The sequence below is a fragment of the Sphaeramia orbicularis genome, chromosome 22, assembly GCF_902148855.1.
Source record: "Sphaeramia orbicularis chromosome 22, fSphaOr1.1, whole genome shotgun sequence".
Classification (NCBI taxonomy): domain Eukaryota; kingdom Metazoa; phylum Chordata; class Actinopteri; order Kurtiformes; family Apogonidae; genus Sphaeramia; species Sphaeramia orbicularis.
In genome coordinates, this window is record NC_043978.1 from 6,012,281 (window position 1) to 6,039,284 (window position 27,004).

The window sequence follows — 27,004 nt, forward strand, 5'->3', positions numbered from 1 at the left end:
GCCATCAACCTTTACAACAGGAGGAGAAATGACAGATTTTAGAAGTGTTCTGTTTTTCCAGACAATGTTCTTTAAGCTATTGCTCTCATAGGACAATGTCAGGCAATCCTGGTTAGGTTTATCTTATTTGCAAGACAAAAAAAAAGTTTCTGTGTCCTGGAAACTAATCTAGTAATCTTTTCATTTAAACCCATAAAATGTGAGGAAGCTTTCTGCTTCATTTCACCAATTATCTCAACTTTTTAGGACTTACAAATTGTTCTGAAAGGAACAAATACTTGGCCATACAGATGTGGGGTTTTTTGAACACTTTCTGTGTTAAAGAAAAAAAAAGTGGAAATAATCCTGTTTGTATGTGTATGCCCAAGTGTTTTATGGTCTTTTCCACCACACACATACTCTCACCAGTCCTTGGCATTGTCACTGAATTGCCCTTGACTCATAATGAGTTTCTTTCTGCCTGACTGACTGGGATTCCCGTACTAGTAAAGATTTTCAAACGTCCAGACAAAGGATCTGGATGACAAAAGAGTGTCAGCCCAGTGCTGTTGTTTCCTTTCGCATGGATACCAGTCTTCTTGTCACTCCTGTAGTAAGAAAGAGTTGTAAGATGTTTACTAAGAGGACATCTTCTCAGTAGGCGGTAACATCGTTGTTACCTTGGACTCTCCTCAGTTCCCTCTATTCATGTGCGGAATCTCATTGTTGTTGGGGACATCATTCAAGCTGGTGTTTTAAGGCCTGAGGGAGGGTCCCAAGTTCATTAGTGCTGTGTTTGGAGGGTCGGAGTAAGAGAGGAGGTACTTCGTCTTGTGGTGACAGCGAGCTGTGGCTAATCTCCAGGCCAGAAGATTCACAGAGTTTTCAGGAGAACGGGCCAGTGGCTGAAGTGTTGCAGCTGAGAGGAAAAAAGAAGAAGATGGCACCTGCTGCTCTGGTTTTTGCCTGGTTATTGCTCACCATGAGGATGGTGACCCTGGCAGCCTATCTGGAGCCGGACGAGACAGGTGAGCTCCAGACTCAGTAGAAGGACTAAAGTGTCAAAGGTCACATATTCTTTTGTAATGTACAAACATTTTAAGATACAAGGTTTTGTAATGTTCTCAAAAAGAGGATTAATTAATGCTCCTTCAAGTTACAATGTCGACAAGTGGAAGAAGTCCTCAGATCCTCAGTAGAAAGACAGAAAGACCAAAGTCAGAAATACCGCAAGTAGAAGATCAAATGCAGCACTGTGTTAAATGTGCAATTACTGTGAGGCCAACTGTGAAAACTATTTTAGGGTTAAGGTTTAAACTGGCGAAGGTTAGGTTGTGTTCAGCTGAAAAGTGGATGTGTCCTTTCAGATGAAGTCTAATGCATTCATATTGCCTTACACTATAACCCTAACGCTTCAGTGAAATGATAACGATATTAAGCAGTTAATAATTAAGTACAACTGAGTCACCAGTAAGATGTATCAAAAGAAGAAATGTAGTTCCATGCTGAATATTATTTAATACAGTCTGTTTTATCATTAACAAATACATGAAAGAGCACTGTTTTTGGTAATATGGAACTAATTTCGTGTAATACTGAGTATATTGGTTGTATAGTATTGTGCTGTAACATATAAACATCTGTTTTTTAAGTCACAAGTTACTATTGTCAAATATATGTAGATGAGTGCAAAGTAAATATTCTCTTACACAGTGTGAAAATGCTATCAAATTCAGTTCCATTAAATACAGCACTGTGTTAAATGTGCAGTTACTTTGAGGCTAGGCAGTATAATCTAAAATGTTAAAACAATAAAAATTGATATCAATTATTAGCACAATAAATGTCAAATAATTCTTTCCAGTTTAAAGGCTGATTTTTGGTCCTGAACGAAAGAAACCAGAAGATTTTTTTGTGGTTTCACATTTGTCTTTATGGTCAGAACATGACATGCAGTTGCCAAACAGCAAAACATTTTAGAGGCAGAATGTTCAGACTATTTTGAAAAAATTTATAAGTAAATAATTACGTGAAACAAAAATTTGACGAAACTTTTTTGTTTTAGATATCAGTGTTAACAATAAATGAAAACAAAGATGTAGACAATAAATGTGTATTGCAATAAACATAATTAGGTCAATATAAAAATGACCCGATTTGGATTCAGAACTAAAATTTGAGAAGCTTTGATAATAGTTGTCATATACTTTTAGTTTGAAAACAATATTGGAGGCTAAAGTTTGTGTTAAAGATTGTTTAACTAATGTCATAAAACATTCATACTTTTGGATATAAATAAGAATGACCGGCCAAACAAATACCTAAAGCAAAAAATCTAAGTAAAAGGGTAGTTTTTAATGAATGTGTCAAGGTACAAAATGAAAAAATCATGTATTAATAACATATGTTTTTGTTGGTTATAATGTGTTTTCATCTTCCTTCATTCAGAGCTGAATGAAACTGTCATTTGTACAAACGACCATATGGAGGTTATTATTCCCAGTGCTTTTTTCCTCAACAAAGAACCTCCAGTTTATGTGAGTGAGAATCATTTCCCCTCATAAATAAGACCTAGAACTTTGCATTTTCTTTACACTGATATCCTATGTCTTTGTCAGTGTCTTTTAAAAAAAAAAACAAAGTATTGTGTTTCTTTGTGTTTAGGTTTGGGATTTGCATCTAAATGATCCAGAGTGCCGTGGTGTTGAGGTTGGAGATGATTACATTTTCAGCATAAAGACAAACCTCTCTGACTGTGGAACTATCATGGTATGACCTTCAAAATGTTCGGCTTTTTCTCAATGTTTAGTTGAAGAGTCCATAAAGATGCTAACGTGGTCTGTAGGATTTAAGACTGGAACTAAATCAAACTTCGCACGTGAACCCAGACATTTAGAAGAACTCTGAACAAAGGCCATGAAGACAAACTACACTTACAATCTGTGCTCATCACAACATAAAATCCCCATCATAATAAATCATCCATTTTACGATGTTTAACGGTTGTTATGGTAACTGGAACTTCCTTTCAGGGCCAAAAAAAAAGAGTCACTTGAGTCAGTTTATAGCCCTTTACATAGCAGTCGGAATAATCTGAATAATTCAAGACCAGAGATGCCACTTTTACTCTATGACGCAAGTGGTGGGACTGAGGCTCCTGTGTTTGGGACGGCCACTATGGAATCGGCTCATAGCAAGTATAATAAGATGCACGGAGAAAGGCGCATACTGTGGTCCCAAACAGAAAAGAGTGAGTAAAGAAAAGACAAGGGGGAGTGGCGTGTATTATCAAGAAAGAAAGGTGGCGTTGTTCCTTTTCCGAGGTCCTTATTCAAAGCAGCAAACAGACGCTGAATGCCCTTGTGCTCCTAAATTATCAGGATTTACATGGAAATGATTATTATTTGTTGAGGTTCAGTGAAAGGGAAGGCCATAAATCACAGGTGTCAAACATGCGGCCCGGGGGCCAAATCCGGCCCACCAAAGGGTCCAATCCAGCCCACGGGATGAGTTTGTGAAATGCAAAAAAATTACACTGAAGATATTAGCAATGAATAGTGTTAAAATCATTTTAATTCAGGTTCCATATACAGACACATACAGTCTAATTAGATTTCAGATGGGTCAGACCAGTAAAATATTATCATAATAACCTATAAATAATGACAACCCCAAATTTTCTCTTTGTTTTTTGGTGTAAAAAAAGGAAAATTACGTGAAAATGTTTGCATTACTAAACTATACTTTTACAAAAAATGTGAATTACCTGAACAAATATGAACCAACGGAAATGTCTTAAGAAAAGTAAATGCAATTTTACCAATATTCTGCCTGTTATTAAATGATTTGTGCGATTGTAATGCACATGTATAAATGATAAACTGATAAAACAAGGCAGAATATTGTTAAAATTGCACTTGTTTTTCTTAAGACAATTCAAGTTGTTTATGTTATTCAGATTTTTAAGAAAACTTCGTAGATGGAAACCTGATCAGAATATAATTTTCCTTTTTTCACTGTTATTTTACTGGTCCGGCCCACTTTAGCTCACATTGGGCTGAATGTGGCACCTGAACTAAAATGAGTTTGACGCCCCTGCCATAAATCATTCTCCCACCAGCCTCCTGATTATTTTAATCCCATCGCTCTCACCAATTAAAAAAGTATATATTTATATAAACTTTTAAAGTTATATAGTAAAAGTATAAATCCCCCTATTTAAGTCCATGAGCGCCTTTGAGTCGCTTGCTCAGAAACTGTGAAAGTTTTTCTTGTAAAGCAAGTAAAATGTTAACACAGGCAGGACATCTCCCAGAACTGCACCTCAGCAGTTTTTACAAGTTCTTTTCCCTTCTTCAGCTGCTGAGGAAAAGTAAGCTCGCTCTGGATTAGTATGGCTGTTGTTAAAACAGAAGAATGTCCTCGCTGTCAATCTCTCCTTTCACCTTGAACTTGTGGAGCTTTTAAACCATGTTGTCAGAGGAGAAATGACTGAATTGTTGGGTTTAAAGGTCAGACGTGACAGCGGCCTCACTCGGGTTTCAGTCTCGGTGCCAGTGGGAGGTTCTGTCGTGGGGTTCATGAAGAACGGTTGCTTGCTGTAGAATCCACTACACTGGTGCTCATAGTACAGGGGTTGGTTGGGGGGTGGGGGGGGTGTTTACTAAGAGGCAGTAAAAGATGTCTTTTCTGTTAGTGTTTAGGGGTATTTCATCCAGCTTGGTGACCACAGCGACTGTCCACCATCTGTGCTCAGCAGGGGCCCAGACCAACCTTAGACACAACCTTTTCACTCTTTCCCTAGTTTATGGTTTCAACTATGTCGGCAGCCAACGGTTGGATGTTGAACAGTATCACTCACACTGTACAGTGTGAGACCCAATGTTATGGCTTTAGAAAGAGCTTCCATAAAGCGTCAATGCGTCCTAATGTAATGTAATGTAATGTGATTCTTAAAATGCTGGAAACGCTGCTACTGCTATCAGTGAATGAATTAATCAACTTTTATTTACACTCCAAAGGTCATGGAAGTGTCGCACTAATTCACAATGACATGAAGTCGATTTTTAAGAAAGAAAAAAAATTTAAAACAAGGTTATTTAAGTCAATAAAACTTTTTGAATACAGGAGATGGTTTATCATTTAAATATCTTTAACTTTAAAATGGCAATTTTACGAAAGATCCAAGAGAATTGATTTTTCATCCAGCCTTATGCTGATAGGAGGCTAAAGGATAGACTGTTGTGTCCACAAGGGGTGGGACTAAATAAATTATATTTCCTCCCACTCCTTTTCCAATATGCAAATTAAGTCATATTTTGTTTTCATGTGGATAAGTTTTTCATGTTTTCTTGCAATCTGTTTTATTTCTAAGGACTAAAGTAGGATTACTTTGTTTTGTTGCATATTTGAAATAAACTGAAACTGAACTGAAACTTTAAAAAGCAAAGCCCAATTTGGAATCAGTTCAAAAAGAATATTCATTGACAGAAAATATTCTTTTACCATCTACAGGATATAATATTGTTAAAAGATTCAGGGTGGGGAAATTTCAGTGTAAAAAGACCAAAGATGTAAACCATAGCTGAATTTTTATGACCTTGGACTTTCAGGCAGCATTCCACCAGAAACCATCATGACACCATGAGGAATATGGACACATGACTGAGGAGGGCAACCCCAAACTGTATAACACAAGGATAAAGAGCTGGATTAGATTAGATTAGATTAGATTAGATTAGATTAGATTAGATTAGATTAGATTAGATTAGATTAGATTAGATTAGACTAGACTTTATTGATCCCCCAACAAGGAAATTCACTGGTCAAGGCAGCAACAGAATAAAGTGCAAGAAAATAAATGTGCAGCCTAAAAATAGTGCAAAAGACAAACGATAAAAAAAAACTACAGTATATCAGTTCTATGCATTAAACTGTCTCTGGAACAGAGTAAATCTCAGATGGACTGAAAGACAGTGGAAACATACTGTAGTCAGACGAGTCCACATTTCATTTTTGTTGGAATAACAGATAATATATAATCTACACGTCAAAAATGAAAATGACCGTCCAGACTGTTATTAGTGAAAGGTTCAAAAGCCTGCATCAGCATCCACATGACTGTCCTGCATGTGTGATGGAGTCATGTGATGCCAAATATTGTATTTTACAGTGACATAGGCAGCCACCGAGTTGTCATCTTTTCCCAGAAGTCTAAGTTTATTTCATCAGGACAATGCCAGGTCTCATTTTGCACCAGGTCCAACAATGTGTGTTGGACCTGGTGCAACACACACTGTCCAGCCTGTAGTCCACATCTGAGTCCACTTTTTTTTTTTTTTAAATTACATTTTATTGCATGTTAGAACATGTTTCTTGGAAATAGGGTTGAAATTTTTAATAGGGGACATAAATGTAGTTGGGTGCACTCTAATCAATGTACAGTTATTACTGCACAAAATGCCCCGCTAGAAATAAGCCTAATATTCCTAAATCTGGTCAAATTGGCTTATTTTGAGCAAAAAAAAATATCTGCCAATGGGGTCAGAAAAAAATAATTGGCTAGAATTCTTAAAACAAGCAAAAAAGTCAAAGCAGAATGTGCCTTAAAAATAAACAAAAATGCTAGAATTTGATCAAACAGTGCTTAATACAAGAAATAAAATCACACTCATTTCAGACAGAATGACTTTAAATGTTGAATTTGAGTCTGTGACTGAGCTGGAGATAAGAATTTAAGTCTGAAAAGAAGAGGAACAAGGAGGAAACATTCTGAAAACTAGAAAAGTTAGTTTGGGTCATTAGTTCAGATTCTTAAATGTAGAAGTTGTTCCAGTGGTTTCAGTCTTAAAATAAGGAAAACAATCTGATCCTTTGCTGGGATAATAATAATAGAATAATATTGCCAAACCTTGTTACTAGTAAAATCTGGCTTGATATTAGCTGGAAAATCTGATTAAGAAAAAGTTCACTAAATTTTTTAAAAATAAGAATATTTTTCTTATGTAAAAATTTCTTGCTAAGTTTTTTTTCCTATTTTGATGAAAAATAAGACAAATGTTCTAGAAATAAGGCTTTTTTCACTTTCTTAGAAATCATTTTTTGCAGTGTTGTAAAAATGGAACCTGGGGTAGTGAATAACATGCACTGTCAGTGGGTCAGCACAGTTGACGAAAAATAAAAGATGCTCAACTGGTGTGATTAACCATTGGGATAGTACAGTGGTTCAATATTACTGACCATATCAACTGGAAATGGATTTTCCTGTTATTTTTGATGTCTTTTGTTTCTGTCATTTTAATGTGACTTTCTTGTTTTTTCCTCAGGCATCAGATGATGCACACATCATGTTCATAAACACTATACACAACAATGACACTGACATAATTACACGGAACTACATTAACATTACATTTGTTTGCCGCTATCCCGTCAACTACATGGTTCAGCAACCCAACGGTGAAAATATGATTCGAGTGGATGTCAGGTAAGTGTTTTGGTTTTAACATTTGATATTGAGTTTATTTGGCATGGAGCTTCATTCATCTTCTTTTCGCAGGACTATTACTCTGAATACAGAAGATGGAAACTTTTCTGTGTCGATGTTGTTGTACAAAGATGAAGCTTTTGAAGACCAGTGGACTACGGTGCCATCGCTGACCCTGGATGATGACATCTTCGTCAAAGTGTTCATGGTAATTTTACTGAGATGGTAAAAATAATCAGTGGTGGAAGAAAAGTGTTCTGATTGTTCATTTAGGTTAGGGTTAAAAACAGTGTCAAAGATTTCATAAAACTTTGTAAAATGCTCCTTAGAAGTGTAGGAATGTCATTTATAAACAGAGGTGGGAAGTAAAAAAGTATAAGTTCTTCATTACTGTTCTTAAGTAGATTTTTTACACCGGATAAGTTGAGTTTACTTAAAAAATTTGAGTAAACCAGTTGCCTTAAAAAATTTAAGTAATGAGTAATGGAAAACTTGAGTGTGTTAAACTTAAATGCTTGATTTGAGTGGAATTGCTATTTTAAGTACGACACACAAAATGCCAAGTTAATTGAACTTAAAATTTGTTGCAATGCCAGTTGCTTTGTATAATCATTAACTGAATCCATCAGTTCACTGTACTCATTTCCAAGATAAACATAGAACAGGTACTATTTTACATGAACAGTAAAGCCATGGTTGGGCCTATGGTTTCACTCATGGTGCAGCTCTACAAAAATACAAAAACAAACACAAAAAGACCAATAAACATTGCCATACACACATTCAGTCCAAATGAACACTAACACCACAACCCCGCTGAACCCCTGCACAGAAAAAGAACACATTTTCAAAAACATGCCCAATACCCACAATGCAATGCGGAGATAAAAAGGTGTGGTCATGACTCAAACTGAGTGATTTAAATCCATTCATCTTAAACTGTTTTGGCACTTTGACTATGTCTACAAATTAGTAGAATATACTTAACATTTTATAGTAATGTAATAAAACTTAAATCATTTAAGTACATTGTAATTAAAGCATTTTAGTAAATACAAAGTCCAGGCTTACAGTGTAGGTATCTGTACTTTACTTGAGTATTTATTTTTCTGGCAACTGTTTACTTTTACTCCCTACATTTTTGTATAAATATCTCCTCACATTCTCAGAATAGGTTATATATATATATATTTTTGTTTGTTTGTTTGTTTGTTTGTTTGTTTGTTTGTTTGTTTGTTTGTTTGTTTGTTTTGTTTTGTTTTGTTTTGTTTTTTACCTGTCTCTGCATGTGTTTGTTGGTTACCTGTTCAATACCTGATCTGGTGCAGGATTCTGGTCAGTATCATTCACTGTGGAATTAGAAACAGAAACTTTTATGATTTTGCCTGGTTAAGTATGTATTGTTTCATTCATTTCAAAAATGCAGTTTTACTTTTTAATTTTGTACTTTATTACAACTGAGAAGTTGTACTTTTTTACTTTTACTTAACAAAAGGAGTGGAATCAGTACTTCTACTTTTACAAGAGTATTTTTTCACACAAGTAGCTGTACTTCTACTTAACTACAGAATGTGAGTACTTTTGCTACCTCTGTTTATAAATAATAATAACTGGTCAGAGAAGTTATCAGATCCTTTATTTAAGTAAAAATAATAATACCATAATGTGAAAATATAGAAGAAAAAGTAATAATATAGTCCACTACATATTAATGATGTAGTGGAGTTAAAAGTACATGTATATCTGCCGCTGTAGAGTGGAAATGCACGTGTATCTAAGGACAGCACTTGTGTAAAACTGTTTTTTCAACAAATATGCAAAATGTTTCGGTTCTTCAAATAATCAGCGGGTCAATATGCTTGAAAATTTTCTAGATATAGTATTTGCAGAAAGACATTATGTATTATGTGTTCCTACAATTTCCCTGTCTGCCTGTCTGTCTGCCTGTCTGTCTGCCTGTCTGTCTGTCTGTCTGCCTGTCTGTCTGTCTGTCTGTCTGTCTGCCTGCCTGTCTGTCTGTCTGTCTGTCTGTCTGTCTGTCTGTCTGTCTGCCTGTCTGCTTTGCCTGTCTGCCTGTCTGTCTGTCTGTCTGTCTGCCTGTCTGTCTGTCTGTCTGTCTGCCTGTCTGTCTGTCTGTCTGTCTGTCTGCCTGTCTGCTTTGCCTGTCTGCCTGTCTGTCTGCCTGTCTGTCTGTCTGTCTGTCTGTCTGCCTGTCTGCTTTGCCTGTCTGCCTGCCTGTCTGTCTGTCTGTCTGCCTGCCTGCCTGTCTGTCTGTCTGTCTGTCTGTTTAACCCATAAAGACCCAGTGCTACATTTGTGGCAGTTCCCAAATGAATTTTTCTTTATGTTTAACCATTTTTTAAGTGATTTATCACCATTTATGATAATATTAGCCTCTGTGTTTTGCATTTTTCAGTGTAAATCATGTATTTTCCTATATTTAATTCACCGATCATGTAGATGTTCATAAAAACTGAGAGTAAATTCAAATGTTTTTACATCAAAATAGAGAAAAACTGACAGAAGTGACTTTTTCAACTAAATCTATCATTAACTGAATGTAAAATCAAGTGTGTCCATCCTCTGTTATTGATCCAACTCCATGGGTTTTACTGGTGATTTAATGTTATAGAAGATGACGGTGTTTCCACAGTAAGTACGGAGCCTCTGAACGTCCAAATGGGTCATATCTGATGACCATGAACAGATGAAGAACTGTATTTTACACCAATTACTTATATGTATTGATAGGATTAGTGGATCAACAAGTATTAAACAGTTCAGATCAGTAGATGGTTTAGGTTAAAGGTGGTTGTTCGGGTCTTTAAGGGTTAAGGCAGAAAACACACGGGTATTGATGTTACCATTATAGAACAGGCTTTATTGTTATTACACAGGTCACGCAACGAAAACACAGGTGATCTCTGCCTGCAACAGTGCACTATGCGACTATATACAAAACAATAAAACACACACATATATTTAAAAATAGTGTGAAATAGAGATATACAGGGTGGGGAAGCAAAATTTACAATATTTTGAGGCAGGGATTGAAAGACAGTGTATGACCATTAGTTAATTGAAAGTCATGACAATTTATTTGCCACAAGAAAATTGACATAATAGAAAATGTTTTTATTCTATGTGTCCTCCTTCTTTCTCAATAACTGCCTTCACACACTTCCTGAAACTTGCGCAAGTGTTCCTCAAATATTCGGGTGACAACTTCTCCCATTCTTCTTTAATAGTATCTTCCAGACTTTCTGGTAATAGTTTTGCTCATAGTCATTCTCTTCTTTCCATTCTAAACAGTCTTTATGGACACTCCAACTATTTTTGAAATCTCCTTTGGTGTGACGAGTGCATTCAGCAAATCACACACTCTTTGACGTTTGCTTTCCTGATTACTCACATGGGCAAAAGGTTCTGAAAAGGTATGGATAATAGTGTTAGGTATGATTATGACATCAATAAATGTTTGGTTTCAAAACAATTGACGTAGTGCCTGCTGAGAAAAAACAACTAAATGTTCATTGTAAATTTTGCTTCCCCACCTTGTATGCAAATTACAGATATATTGTATGAAATATAAAATAGTATTTAAAAAAAAAAAGTGCAAATATATCAGTGTAAACATACATGTGCAAGGCATGAGGTACATGTTCCCAGAGTAGTTAATAATGGTCTATGTCCCCTGTTTTTGCTGGTTCACTGACGTGCCAGCGATTAAAAATATGTAAAATAGATTTTTACTCTGTTTTCCTGCTTAGATTAGGAGATGACCGGAGAGCGTGTTTGCCTATGTAGTCAATGAGGCTATAGATTGCAGTAACTACTAGCATTCTAAATATTGATGCCTATTTTAGGATTAGGTGTCGCGTTTAAGTTAAGCGTGCTGTAACACAATATTAAGCAATATGTTGTTTGATGGGATGTTCCAAAGCACGGCGGAACTCTAAAACTCCACCCATGACTAGACAGTCATCTGAGTGCTGCTCTAATTTCAGTGTTGTTATAACCTCCTGCCACAGCTGCTGTTTACTTACTACTCCATGAATCAGCATTTTAGGGCTCTATTTATGGGGTGGAATTTAGTGCAGAGAATGACTCTCACCCAACCTTGCCTGTTTTTGTAGATTCCAGCTCACCTGATGCTGCGCATGGAGAGATGCTGGGCTACGCCTACCAGTGACCCATACAGCAACATTCAGTACAGCTTCATCAGAGACAGGTCTGCCTCTGGACAGGTTTAGAGTGGAAAAGGAACTCCACACATTAGAGCTCATGTGGACAGAAGCCTTGAATTATGTCTATTGACCCTTTTAAAATGTCCAGATAGTTTATAATTAAGTTAGTCATTTAAAAAAAAAAAAAATTATAAAAACATTAGTAAGCTCCAAAACGGAGTATAAAATAGGGAACCTTCATTAAATTTACTATTAAGGTTAAACTTCAGTTCTCATCAGTTATTACCTGACATCTTCATCTGATATTTATTAAAATATTAAATGCTATATTATTACTATATTATTAGCATCAGCATATCTCATACCAAATTGGAGCAAAATGTGACTAGACTGTTTGCAGTTAGCATGCAAATGTTAGCACATTAGGTAAATGCAATTTTGTAGCCAGATGTGAGCTGTTATAATGCTATTATACTTTATGTAAAATGACAACAAATGCACATTATACCATAGTAAGAGCCAAGAGACTATTTAATGTTATATGGGCATAATTTGATAAACATGAACAGTTTGGTAGGAGTGCTGTATTCTCCAAATATGTGCTAGCAGGGCTTCATAACTGTAAACTAAACATGGAGCTCTACTCATATATATTAATTATCATGAGTATCACAAATGGGAAAACCGGAGCAAATTAACCATAATATCGTATAACTTTATAATAACATATATACTGGTGTAATAAAGAAGGGTAAATAGACTCTAGTCGCTTTTCCATTGGACATATTTGCAAAACTTTACCGATATTTACTAAACGTCAAAAAAACAGAAGTGCGTAATGTCGGTCTTTCCATTAAATCACAAATGCAATGATTTGTTTATCGCGAGATGTCATGAGACGTCATTCCATGAACATGGCGTTGAACATAAATATCTTTTGTTTTGAATCTAGAATGCTCGTTACCCCTCTATCCCGTATGAAATTTTTAAAAAAAATGATTAGGTTTCCTCGTGGGTCCACACATTCTGCGCCATGTTTGTTTTAAACTCTTCTTCTTCGCTTGTTGTAACATCCATCAACTTAAGTTTTTGGGGTTTTTTTTGTTCACGTAACTGTAGCTGCGCAAAAAGGTCTTCCCATTGCAGTTTTGCATGATATACCAATTTTGCTAAAAACCACCTCTTGTAAGCACAAAAACTTTTCATGGAAAAACAAGAGTTTTGGCAAAATTGTCATTTTTCCATTAGGCAAATTTTTATCTGCAAGTTGTTTTCACGCAGTTTGAGGGTCAATGGACAAGCAACTACTGATTCCACCTGAACTCAGTTATTCATGATTAAATGGTGATATAGTTTTACATTAAAGCACTCATTGCCTTTTAGAAATGGGAGTAACTCATCAGTAAACATTCTAAAATGGTAACTAATTAGGGAAGAAGATAAAGTAAGTAAAGGGACCATCAAAATCTGACATATAAGAGCATCATTCTTTCCAAATAGTGAGGCTGAATCAGTGTACAAAAAAAAGATTAGAAATGTTTTTGCTTGTTTATTAATGATTTATTAAGTGTTTTCGACCCGATTAGAATACATTTATAAATCCTTTATACACGTACCCTTACTGTAAAGTAACGCTGTCTTCTAATTTTCCATTTGGTATTTGAAAAGTGAAAATATTTAAGACTTGCACATCCATCCATGACACTATAGATAGTATGTTGAAATGTGCTTATAGCATGGCCTGTGGCCATGGTATTTCACCATGCTCATAACCCTCTAACACCAGTGCTGTTGAAATCTGAAATAAGAGAATTTGTTGCTTAGGGAGCAGGCCAGACAACAACTCCTAGAGCTGGTTCATGGGTCATGTGACTCCAAGTCTGAGAGGGGCCATATGTGTTTCAGTTCAACAGCTGTGCTTGTCCTTGACAACTGGGCAGTATTTGGTATCATTAGCAGCAGCATAGCAATGGAGCACACAATGATTTCACAACATCAGAGCAAAAAGAAAAACTCCACGATAAGAGTTGGCCGCCCACATGAATTCTATTGATTTCATTCCCAAAGTTTGGCAGTCCATCACTTGAAAGACTTCCTGAAATCCCAGTGAAACAGCTCCCCTTTTTTATTCCTCTCTATTTTTAAAGTACAGTATTTCAACCTGCATTTAAATGTAGGTTGCTCTCACTGACCTCTTTCTTTCCCTTTCTAGCTGCCCACTGCTGTCAAATGAGCAGACACTGACTGTGATAAAGAACGGTCAGGGTCCAGAGGCCATGTTCAGGATACAAATGTTTAAGTTTGTTGGCGGCTCTTACACAAACGTCTTCCTTCACTGCAACGTCCAGATCTGCCACAACGCCCCGGGCCTGTGCCAGCCGGTGAGTCAGCAACTCATTTTAATATCCATTCCTTAAACTGGAAGCTAGGGACCAGTTCAGACAAGTAGCCTATGTGCGGCTTATGTACTTAATATAGAAACATTGGCCTAGAATTTTTTTTAGCCCTGTGAGCCCTGAAGTAAACTCCTGTAGTTTCTGACACTAAGGCCTAAGGAAACTCTGTTTGTATAATGCTTATTGATTCATGTTTTTGCTCAACAGAACTGCTCCAGTGAAGATGGATTAATGAGGATGCGGCGAGACATCCCTCTGTCTCATACAGTTTCTTATGGCCCTATTAGACGACTACTAGATAACAGCGACAAGCCCAATTCCAGTATGTTTTTGCCTTTTAAATATTGGGATATTTTCACACCTTTGATAAGTCTTAAATCCAATAGTGGTGAAGCTGCAGATTGCAACCAACCAAATAGCCATACTAAAGATTATTCCTAATTATGTCATAGCAGTTATGTTCTAAAGTACAAATAAATACATTAATATATTCACACAACTGTAAGAAAAGATCCTAAATTAATATAAACGAAGTATACGTCTCCTCCTGTGTATTAGACATATGGTGTTGGACAGGCTTGGAGGTTTATCTGTAAAATATGGGCAAAGTTGTAAAGAACCAGGAGTGCTGATTTTAGAAGAATTATTCATGTATGTGTCTATAAAAGTTTTTATTAGAAGGCTACTTGTTTTTCTCTTAAAACAAAAAATTTGACTATTACTTATTTCTCAATATCTGCTATCATATCCTCCTAAATCCTCCTGAAACTTATACACATATGATGTTGACGGATCTTAAGAAATTGATCGGTTGTTTGGTGGAAGCCTATTGAAAACATGAAAACTGAAGCCCACTTTGTGAAAACACTCATATCGGAAAAATTGTACATAAAGTCATAAGGGAAACGTGAGAAGTCAGATAAAGCATAAAACTGAAACAGAACAGCCACAAGCAAACATCTGGTCTTACCCAGTGTTACACTGTATTCACATCATGAGCATCCCTAAAGACTGATTCAATACAACTTGAAATAGGTCTTAAATTCTATTAAAAATGGTCTTAAATGCAACTTTTTTTTGTGAAATCTGCAGAAACCCAGGATCGTCACATTACCATCCTCACATTTCAGTCCTTAGAGATGCTAGATAAGTGCGTGAAATTCATATGCAAACTGTAATGCGTCCTGTATCATCTTGGTAGATTCAGGTGGAGTCCCTGCTGTGGAGACCTTTGTCCTTGGTGGACTGCTGGTGCTCTTACTGCTGATCACAGGCGTATTCGGGAGACTGTGGCTTCGCTCCAGACGTTTTTACCCAGCGCAGGAGGCACAGCTCACCCTGTCCAACATTCATCACATCTCAGAGGTGGCCTCATGAAGATTCGGATGATCAGTGGCCGTTTTGAACAGAAAAATGGACATATGAGCAAAGACACTCATGAGATTAATAGTAATGAAAATGATGCAGATGTTTCTTTTTATTCAATGCATTTTTTTTTTTAATTTGAATGAAACCAACGTAATAAAATTCTCTTTAAAGTATTGTCTCTAAGTTTTGCCCATAGTGAAATGCATCAAAAGTCTATTTAGTAAAATATTGAACTGGCTTTTGCCATTACTTCCATTTATGTCAGTAAAACAACATTAGATGACACCAACCTGTCCAGAGAATTAAGGTGGAAATTAACAGTTTTGCTAAAACCTGCATTACAACCATCTTTTCTGGCTTTGATGTTAATGGATTATGCTGCTTTAAATTTATTACAATTTACAAATAGTCAAATGCACACTGGAAAATAATCTTGAAGAAGCCAATATGTACACTAATATACCCTTGGCAGTTTTTTGTACTTGCCACATTTCTGACATATTTACCTCCACCAAGGAGGTTATGTTTTTGCCGGCGTTAGTTTGTTTGTCTGTTTGGAGGTCTGCGCTTTCCGAGAGCTTTTCTAGTTGTTTTTTATTTTTGTTCCACAATGAGTATTGTCAGCCATAATTATGATGCAGACTAACTTTTACTTCAGCTCATTTGTGAATTCAAGAATTAAATTGTTCAGAATTTACTCAAACCATCCAAATTTTTGTATATTTAAATACAAATTTAATTGCCTTCAGATGATTAAACTAAAGGAAGTACTTTTATTCCAGGACTGTAATTAACTCTAAATTTGAGGTACTTGTACTTTACTTGACAACTCAGAATTAAGTATGGCACTTTTATTGTGCTTGAATTGTACTTTATTACTTCATTTGTCTGACTGCTTTATTCCTTTCCACCTCAAAGTTTTTCATTCTGTTTCTGACCAGTGAAAATCACATTTCTCCAAATGAGTTGATGAATTTTTGACAAAGTAAAAGATAATGTGTTCTACCATGAGTTGAGTTTAAGAGTGTTCCCTCTTTGATTAGTTGCAAAATGCTTTGGGTTAACTTGCCAACAGTACATAAGGTATTCAACAAATACAATGGTAAAATGACAGGAAAAAAAAAACATGAAAACACTTACGAGATCATTTCATTGCTCAATGACTCCTGTGGCTTCACATACACAAGGCCGATAACGCTTAAATACTATTAGACTGTTCAGAATACTTGTTGCACCACTGGTGATTGCATGCAACGCAGTTGTCTCTGGGGCATTCCCCACTTTGTTTATTTCAGTGCTGCGTCCATAAACTTACTTGTGACGGGCTCCTTGTACGTGATGACGTAGTAGTGCGGCGTCCCTCTCCACAATCAACACAAACGCCGACAGCGAAGGTCTCTGCCGGGAGAACCAGCCGCAGCCAGTTCATATCATAAGACGATTTAGATTTAATACTGTGATCTGCTTATGTAGCCGTACACTGCACGTTATCGATGCGACGGAGCTGATATAAGTGAGGAGTTAATAATAAAGTGACACGGAGAACCCCGCAGTTCGGGTAAGCAGTTTCTAGAAGCCAAGTTACTCGGCTAACGAACTGTAGCTGCTATGCTAGCTGACTTGCCATGTTGTTGATGTTCTTTTGTTTAGTTAAAGAAAAAGTTTTGTGTGTCATCATTTTAGTTTTATTTGTTGCATGGTTATCATGGGAATTAGTTTTAGTTGCTACAAAGACCGAGGCACTGCTGCTATCCCTGATAAATATGTGATATGCATAGTTAGAACATGCCGCCGCTGCTGTTGTTTGTGTTTTTAGCCCTTTGCTAAACCTGCCAGCTCTCCTTGCGTAATTTAGCTAGTTGTTGCTGGCCATGCCTGCACAGTCTTGAACAAAAGCTCTCCTGTGTAGGCTTGTTGCTTGGACTTAACGCATTGTTGTGGCTCTTTAACTTATTGTTTGGGGTGTTTTACCACCTGTCATTATCCTACAAAATCCTTCACCCAAACAAAACCAGCAAATTAGTCCGAAGCGAATGATTCAGAGATGTTTCCCTCGTGGGTTTGTTGACGCTAACGAGCGGAAATGATAAAATCTTAATAGCAGTCTGACCTGTCACCAAACCCTCTGAGTAAATGGGCGCTAACCAGAGGAAAAGGTCAGGGGTAAGGTTTGCCCTGAAGTCCACAAAGAACTGCTGTCACCCTGTAACTTCATTTAAAGTGTGGTAAAATTTGAAATTGGCATAGGACCATTGTGTCAGGAGACTGCATCAACGTCCATAGGACAATGTAATGACAGCATGTAACATCCCACCTGTTGCCTTCAAATTGGATAGAAAAATGAGCTTAAATTGATTTATGGATGTAAACACTTTCCAGCAGCTCTATCTAAATATGCACAAAGAAGAATCACTGGTGGAACAGTTAAAATAATTACTTTTTTTCTCTACAATTTAGGATTATAATTAAAGTTCTTTAGGTTAGACAGTGCTCTCTGCCATCACCATCCAAATAGGAGGGAATGTCTTTTGAAAGAATGCCATTCCATATCTCCAGTATAGTCCAAGGTCTTGTAGAATCAATGCTAACACCCTACCAAGACATTTTGTGGGGGCTTTTCCCTTCATTTGTAACTTGTTATCTGTGTTAGTGTTCCTTAAAGTACAGAATATGTTTACATATTCACATGTAGTCCACTGTTGTTCCGAATGTGTTACATGAAATTAACAGGTGTCATGTAAACAGCATATTCCATTGGATGTTCTGAATTAGGCCTCTTTCCACATGAAGCATTTATTCAACTGAGGCATGTGGAATATACTAATATATTTTTAATATACTCTGGCAGAAACAGAACTATAAATATGACTTCTATGTCTCCATGTCAAATAAAACATAAATCTGCTCCCACCCCCACAGCAACTAAATATTTGCCAACTCATAAAATTTAAAAAAAGATGGAAAGACGGTGAACATTTCAGTTCAGAGGGGGAAACGCACCTTTTCTAAACATGATACAGGATATCAACTGGTTAAAGTATATGAACAAATATTGTAAAGAGATACAATAGAACATCTGCCAACAGTGAAAAATATAATAATAATAATAATAATAATAATAACAATAATCATTTGTCACTGGGGTTTAGGCTGCATATAAACAGTGTCAGCATAATGTTTAGTGGAATACTCATTTTTTTAGCAAAATGAAATGCTTATTATTAGGAATTTTATTTCATTCTGAATAAGGAGAGAAAATGAATAGTTTTTACATGTAATCATATGATCATTCTTCCTTCTCAAAATTAATTTTGCTCCTTTTGTTTTAGGGTTGAACACTTGACTTGCTTTCCCTGCCAGCATCACTCAGGCAAGGAGTAATCAAGTCAAAATGGAGAACCTCCTTCACCCCCACTGCCTTAAATGCATCAACAGAAGATGCATGGTGAGACCGGAGACTGGTGTTTCTTGTGACCTCATTGGCTGCCCTCTTGTCTGTGGGGCAGTTTTTCACTCATGCAAATTAGAGGAACATCGACTGCTCTGTCCTTATGAAAGGTTGCCGTGCCTAAACAATGGTTTTGGCTGCCCATTTACTATCACAAGGATCAAGATGGCCCAGCATCTTGAAACCTGCCCAGCAAGTATAGTATGTTGTACCATGGAGTGGAACAGATGGCCGGTTAGCTATGCTGATCGCAAGTCCTATGAAAACTTGAGCAAAGACTTTGATGAGGTGGAGCAGCTAGACATGGCTTTGGCTCTACAGGATCAGAGGATGCTGTTAGAGTCCTTGAAGGTCACCACTACTGTGTCAAAGAATGGCGATAAGCCAGTAGATGAAAGTGAAAAGATGGCAACAGCTTCAAATGCACCAGAGACAGTGCTGGGTAATGGGACTGTCGACATGGAGGAGGAGCCATATAATGAACTGTATCGGGCCTCCGTGGAAACAAGCAGAAGTTTAGCAGCAGCGTTGGACCTCTTGACTAATTCCAAAGACATTGAAGTGATTGTTGGCAATTTAAATGGGGAAAAGGCTGATAAAAATGGAGCTCTCCACAATGGAGAAAATGGTGATAGCCATGCCGATTTCATCACTGAGGGTGAGAAGAATGTAGATATGCAAGAGAACGAGTCTGATTCAGACTGTGAGTTAGGAGCAGTAGGTGGAGTTGACTGCGCAGTGGGGACAGATGCGGAAGAAGATGGCTTGAGCTGGGCAGAAGAAAATGATTTTGTTGAGTTATTTTTTGAAGAGAAGGAAGAAATTGTCAACGAGCCGGTGAATCAGTCCGACCTTGCATGGCCAGAAATGCCTCAGGATTACATGCCTGTTGTAGCACTTGAACCACCTGTGCCTCAGCAAGCACCACTTCCACCACCAATGCCATTCCTGATATCTGATCACGTTAGAAATAACTTCCTGCAACATTTGCCCTCTGAACTCAGGTATAGGTGCTTAGAGCGTAAACTTCAGAATGTGGAAGTGCTCAGAGGAATAAGTATGTTTACATTTAATGGACGTCGAGCTCTTCTGTCTGACCCTTTCTTGTTCCGGGCAAAGATGGAGGACAAGGCAGTAGACACGTCTGACCTGGAAGTAGCAGACGATCCTATGGGACTCCATGGTATTGATCTCATCACTGCAGCGTTGCTCTTTTGCTTGGGTGACTCTCCTGGAGGCAGAGGAATCTCAGACAGCAGATTTGTGGATGGTTACCACATTGATTTTGGTACGCAGACCTTTTCCTTTCCATCAGCCATTCTTGCAACCAACACCATGGTGGGAGACATTGCTTCAGCCTCAGCCTGCGATCACGCCAGCCCACAGCTCTCCAACCCGAGCCCTTTCCACACGCTCAGGCTTGACCTGGTGCTCGAATGTGTGGCTCGATACCAAACAAAGCAGCGCTCCATGTTCACTTTTGTGTGTGGCCAGTTGTTCCGGAGGGATGAGTTCTCATCTCATTTCAAAAACGTTCACGGGGATATCCACGCTGGACTCAATGGCTGGATGGAGCAGCGCTGCCCCTTGGCCTACTATGGCTGTACCTACTCCCAGAGACGATTCTGCCCTTCTGTGCAGGGCTTCAGAATCATTCATGATAGACACTTGGGCTCTTTTGGTGTGCAGCCTGGTCTTCCTTTAAAAACTGGGGACAACCACCCAAGAAAAAGCTATAAATTTGGCTCTCAGTCTGATCAGTTCAGTAGTCTTCCATTTGAGGTGTTGCAACATGTAGCAAGTTTCTTGGACAGCTTTAGCTTGTGCCAGCTGTCTAGAGTGTCCCGCACCATGAGGGATGTGTGTGCCAGCCTCCTCCAGATGCGTGGTATGGTCGTCCTGCTGTGGGACAAGAAACACTGCTCTGATGGGTCGACTTCATGGCAGATCACAGACAAGGTTAGTCCTTCTTATCCATTCATCAGGTAAGGGACTACACTACACTAGTACTTGGAACTGAACCAGTAATTGAATATCAAAATCTGTTGCGTGTTCTTATAATTGGAACAAATTTCAAACTCTTCATCACATTCCAAAAAAATTCAAGACACATGGCCTCTGTTAGTAACTATTCACAAATCAGATACACAATTTTTCAAGTGGGCATTCACATCTAGAACTTTAATGTAGATTTTTTTTTCATTGTTTAATAAAATGATGGCCTGATATAATACATTTTACAGTCTAGTTTAAAGGTGGATGGTGTCTCCTGCTTTTAAACCATATAATGATGGAGAAAACCCTGACGTGTGGTACGAACCCACCAAAAATCACATAATCCTTTATTTATTTTAATTACCACTCTCACTAAAATTGTGACTCATAGTTAGGGATGGGAATCAACAACCGGTTCTTTTTGAGAACCAGATCCCAGTAGCTCGATTCCTTGGGATCATTTGCCTGCCTGCTTAACGATTCTGCTCATCAATTCCGCCTTCGTTGCGCGTGTGCGATGATGTCACGCGTACGCTGCATTGTTTTAGTCAGAACGTAGCCAACATGGTGTTGAGGCAGAAATGGTCTAAAAAGACGACACCAGGTCCTCTGGAACACTTGCAAAGCTTCCATTTCTTCAAAAGGGTGGAATCCCTCCAATATGTTCAAACATTTGTCCACACAGCATGTGATTCATTTACAGGAATGTCACGTATTTGATACGCTACTTAGCAGCACCTGTGAATGTAGCGGCAGAGTAAACACCAGGCCATCATCCGGGCCCAGTTCCGGTTCCGGCAACAAACGCCATACCCCCTCAAATACAAGTTTCCAAATGTAGAGGAAAGGAAACGAGGTGCACAACAATGGGAGATGGGCCGAGTCAAACTAGTTACACGTAGTGGAAATGTGGCAATAGAGGAATTAGTAAAGCGTCTTTAGTTTCACTTTGACTGCCCCCCCCCCCCCAAACCGGGCCCGGCGTCATCTGTTATTATTTGTACATGCTGTATATGTTATATTTTCTGTGCACAGATGGAAAATATAAAAGACAGTTAATGCAAACACACCCGTTTGTACTCTTTTATTTTCTCACCCAATGAGAATTGATAAGAGAATCAATAAGGAATCGGATTGATAAGCAAAATCAATAATGGAATCGTTAAATTCTTATCTATTCCCATCCCTGCTCATAGTCTCAGTATTTTACAAGAATAACCACAGTATGATGTTTTGTTTTTCTTTTGCATGTTGTTCAGGCCTGTAAATCCTCCTCTGTCTGTGAATGAGCAATAACAGATCAATGTGGTGTGTGTTTGTCATCAAGGTGTGGCGCTTCAGCACAGCCTTCGGGACAGTGAATGAGTGGAAGTTTGCCAACATTGCTAGCATGGCCGACCACCTCAAGAAGTGCAAGTTCAACACCATCTCTCGGCGGGAAGAGGCCATCCCTCTGCCGTGTATGTGTTTCACAAGAGAGCTCACCAAAGAGGGGAGATGTTTACGTTCAGTCCTCAAACCTGTAGCATAAACCACTGAATTCAGTTTGGGACATTTGTGATCGTCAGAACTCAGAGTATTTTCCTCCAGTGTTTACAGATGCTAAGAAAAAAATGAGTTTTTCCTAACCTCAAATACAAGCAGAAATCCCTGGTTGGAAGTGACTTGTTCTTTGCTCAACATTGGACAAATCATTGACTCCTTTTAAACGTCTGGGCCTTTGGTGGGGCCTGGTTTCTATTTCAGCAGAGGCTGACTTGCTGCAAACACCGGGCCAGACTGTAAACAAGTGAAGTGCTAGCCTCTTATCTCCCACTCTGACAGGGTTATTAATACCAGTGTACTGAAGACGTACCATTATCTACTCTGATACTGTGTAAATAGTCTGATGTTTTGATGCTTTTTTATTTTTATTTTTTTTTTTTAAATCAAAAGTCAGTACTGTGCAACATTGGTAAAGATAAAGAGTAGAGCCTTAACTTACCAAACACTTGATTCTTCTAGTTGTAAAGTTGTTCTGAACATCCTGAACATAAGATTTCTCCACAGCTTCTAGCGAGAACAGTTTACTGGTGTGATGCATGGTTTTTGTATGTGATGCTGCCTTGAGTGACCACATGTACAGCATTAGGGCTGGGCGATATGTCAGACAATATAGTCCTGATATGTTTTTTTCCTATATTGATCAGTATTTATCACATTAGTATCACAATACATAATAGAACACTGTTTCCTGACAACGAAGAGCAAAGGTTCATTAGTTAAACTTAATATTATTATTGACCATATTGATTTGTCCAATGTTATGAAAGATGTACTATGTATTTTTAAAAAAAAAACAAAAAAACAAGTAGTTTATGTTTCCTGTTGTAAGCAATATTCATGGACATTTAATTTTAGATTTCTGAATATAATTTACTCAAATGCAACATTTTAGAGTTCAAATAATTATTCAGTCACCATGTGTGCTTTTTGTGAATGATAAGCTGTCAGTACAAGGGAATATGAGAGCCACTTCAGATGAAGATGTTTTTAAGCTGCTGGATGGAGATCAGATGAAAGCAGGTTGTTTACTAGAGCCAAATGTTTTATAGAAATACAGGTGAAATCCTGCAGATCCTGTCCCTTTAGTTTGATTGGGTGGGTTGTATGTGTGGTCTCACAGGTGAATGGACATGCTCCAGAGGTTCACTTTAGTTTTTCAGGCTTTAACAGTTGATGGCACACACATTCTCCAGTCTTCACCTTAGTCGACCACAATATGAATGTTGTGCACAAACACTGAAATATATACTAAAGTCCAGCTCATCCAACCTCGTAGACTCAACTGTGCATTTGTCGAGTTTCTCTGCTCGGTCTCTGGTTCCCTCTTATTCAACATCAACATTGAACAAGTGGGAACCAAACCAACAAACCAAAGTTTTTGGTATTAACGAAAGTCAGGGTTCGTAGGGGTGCTTGAAATCCTTGAAAATGCTTGAATTTCAATGTTGTGTTTTCAAGGACTGAAAAATGCTTGAATTTTAGTTTAAGTGTTTAAATGATTATAGCTCAGTCATTTATTTATTTATTTTTGACTATTAACTCTGCCAGGTTAGATGCCAAAGCTATTTACAGAGAGGTGATATATTCTGAAAAATAAAACTTTTTTGTCGAAAAAGAAATTTAGCAGGTGCTCTCAGTGAGACTAAAGATACATTTTTACAGAGCTTTTCTGAAGAACACCAAGTGGCTTCCCTTTTTTGGGATAAAACTTTGTGTTCTCCCTAAATTTCTAAACTTTTTGCTATTCTGAAACATAATTTTAGATGTTTATAGCATAATACAACAAACATCATTATGATAAAAAGTGAAGGAAAAAAAAATCACAAGTATATGTATTCCTGTAGATGTGTTTTTTACCCTAGCGATAAGGGGCTGTGCTGGAAAAATTAGAAGTTGACCCTCAAGAGTGCTTGAATTTGACCTTGAAAAATGTGTATGAACCCTGGAAAGTAGACAAATGCACATTTGAGTCTGTTTGTTTTAGCTCAGTGGATGCACTCTGCTGGAATAGCGTCTTGCAGAGTGACACTTGTTCTATGCTTTATCACTTTGAAAGTTCAACTAGCCGTGTGAAAGAACAACTGAAATTTTGACAGACACGTCATTTCATGGGCTGTTTTCTTAGGGACTTCTTCATATTCATATTTTCCACTGAATAAACTTCTATAATAATTATAAAAGCAATGCAAAGCCTGTGTCACATTATCCTGCACCACCCAAAGACTAGACACACAACATAACTTTAACCCCTTTTCCAGAACGACAGTGGAAGGTGTCAGACCTATCCACAGCTCTGGTTATGTGAAACTCTGTGGCCATTGTGAGACTCACTATACACTTACCTAGTAGAGGAGGGAATGACTTAACACTGAAGGTGCAGAGCATGATCATTAAACTAAAGCAAATAAACTGGAGAAAAAATATACATAATAGAGGTAATAGTTGTAGCTCTGTACACACTCAGACTATGCTGACACTTATTGATAATCTGTGTGGGACTATCTGTGTTTGTACCTTACACATCTTCCTGATTTTGTGACTTTTTTTTTTTTTGGTGAACATAGTGATTCTCAGATAATCTCCTCTGTTTTTTTTTTTTTTGTTTTTTTTTTAACCAGATGTGGTCCCCATATGCTCTTGTACTTTAGATCTGTCCATATCAAGCAAAAATGTTCCCACTTTATCATTAACTAAACACTGTCCTGTTTTGAGATTTTATCGCCCAGCCCTGTACAGCTTTAATTCTTAGTATTTTTATATGAACGACCAAACATCCGTGGTAGCTGTGCACAAAAGCATGTCTTTTTGCAGGACTGAACTCGGTTCTTGGTGAAAGTTGATGTCTTGTACGTATCTCAAACCCTAAGCTTGTCACCATCATCATGTTTGGCCTTTGGGAAGTGCTGTGTTTGGATAGAGCAGTAGGCTTTTTTGTCCCCAACTGTTGATCTGATGTAATAGTTCAAGTAACGGGCATGAAGTCACAACCTCACCAAACAGTAATGCATTTGGTTTGTGATTGTTGGTTTTAGCAGCTTCTCTGACATTAACCAGCAAGGCAGTGTTATCCAAAAACCAATCTGTAGCTAATAAAAATAATGAATGTATGTGTTGGTGAATATAAAACTACATCCATCAGCAGCTGTGGTGAGTGAAGCAGAACGTTTTGGTTTTCTTTTCAAACCTCATCAAACCCTGCAGGCCGGGTGTTAGGAAGAAACACAATGGGCACATGCCAGTTGGATATTGAGAATCACTAATAATGTCTCTGTTCATTATTTATCATGATTTTCTATGTTTGTTTTTTGGCACTACATCTTTGTTGTGTTTGTTCAAATGTTGTCAGTGTCTCAGAGTTACATGATGTTCACTTAGATCATGCATTAGTCTGCAGAAATGCTGTGACCTGTCAGATGTGTTTTTATATATATATTTATATATATATATTTATATATATATATATATATATATATATATATATATATATATATGTATGTGTGTGTGTGTGTGTGTGTGTGTGTGTGTATACACTGAACAAAAATATGAACACACCATGTGACACTTTAAATTTTAATAGCATTAGGTGTTGCACAGTATATTAAATCACACACCGTTTATTCTGTTGATCAGTGTGGTACAGAATACTGTCCGTTAGAACATGATAGTGGCGTGTGGTGTTCAGGGACATTTGTGTGGACACGGTGGGGGGTGGTTGAAAGAAATCACAATTCCATATTTTGTGTCCACCACTGGCTTCCCATAGAGCGACACATGGTTTTCTCATCGAGTCGACATCGAGTCGACAGTCAACTGTGGCTAATGGAATGTTCTTTCACTCCTCTTTGAGGGCTACACAGAGCTATGGGATGTTATCTGGAACCATTCCCACATGATTGGTTACATCTGAGGAAATGGGACATTTTGAGGTGTCCTTTTATTGTCCCCAGTATAAGGAGTGTCTGAATACTGTTAACGCTGTTTGAGCAACATCTGGACAGGCCACAGCTGTGTCGTGGGTGGAGTCACTGAGCATGTGCTCACTCACACAGATGGACACAAAGTTTGGTTACGAATCAAGAGAATTAACAATGTTTTACAATTAAAAGACTCATTACCTCCGCCAAGGAGGTTATGTTTTTGCCAGGGTTTGTTTGTTTGTCTGTCTGTCTGTTTGTTTGTCTGTCTGTTAGTGTGCAACATAACTCAAAAAGTTATGGACAGATTTGGATGAAATTTTCAGGGTTTGTTGGAAATGGGATAAGGAAGAAATGATTAAATTTTGGTGGTGATCGGGGGTGGGGGGGGGGGCCCACGGGGGGGGCCACTGATCAGCCTTGGCGGAGGTCTGCGCTCTCCGAGTGCTTCTAGTTTTGTCATATTACACAAATATTGTCCATGGTGCGTTTATATTTTTGTTTTAAATTTACATATATATATATATATGTAAATGTGTGTGTCTGTGTGTATAAAAATTTAATTAATTTTTTTTTTTTTTTTTTTAAACAACTGAACGACGTACCACTCAGTATTATTGTGACATAATTTTGTAGGTGTTTGTGTGAGTGGTTGTGTTTGTGTGTTGTGGTGCAGGACTAACAGA

The 27,004-nt window shown here is 37.7% G+C and overlaps 2 protein-coding genes across 2 annotated transcripts; both read left to right on the forward strand.

Annotated features, from left to right (window-relative positions):
- The first annotated feature begins 55 nt into the window (after positions 1–55).
- Positions 56–15,586, forward strand: LOC115413389 (pancreatic secretory granule membrane major glycoprotein GP2). The gene is made up of 9 exons (XM_030126191.1): positions 56–1,007; positions 2,428–2,516; positions 2,644–2,748; positions 7,305–7,465; positions 7,538–7,673; positions 11,602–11,696; positions 13,865–14,033; positions 14,256–14,370; positions 15,250–15,586. The coding sequence occupies exons 1-9, from the start codon at positions 920–922 to the stop codon at positions 15,423–15,425; spliced, it is 1,134 nt and encodes a 377-aa protein (XP_029982051.1). The 5' UTR covers positions 56–919; the 3' UTR covers positions 15,426–15,586.
- A 1,206-nt stretch (positions 15,587–16,792) lies between these two features.
- On the forward strand, positions 16,793–23,186 carry fbxo30a (F-box protein 30a). Its single transcript, XM_030126186.1, has 3 exons — positions 16,793–16,974; positions 18,746–20,823; positions 22,187–23,186. Exons 2-3 carry the CDS (start codon positions 18,808–18,810, stop codon positions 22,388–22,390), a joined length of 2,220 nt encoding a protein of 739 aa, XP_029982046.1. The 5' UTR covers positions 16,793–16,974; positions 18,746–18,807; the 3' UTR covers positions 22,391–23,186.
- Positions 23,187–27,004: the final 3,818 nt, after the last annotated feature.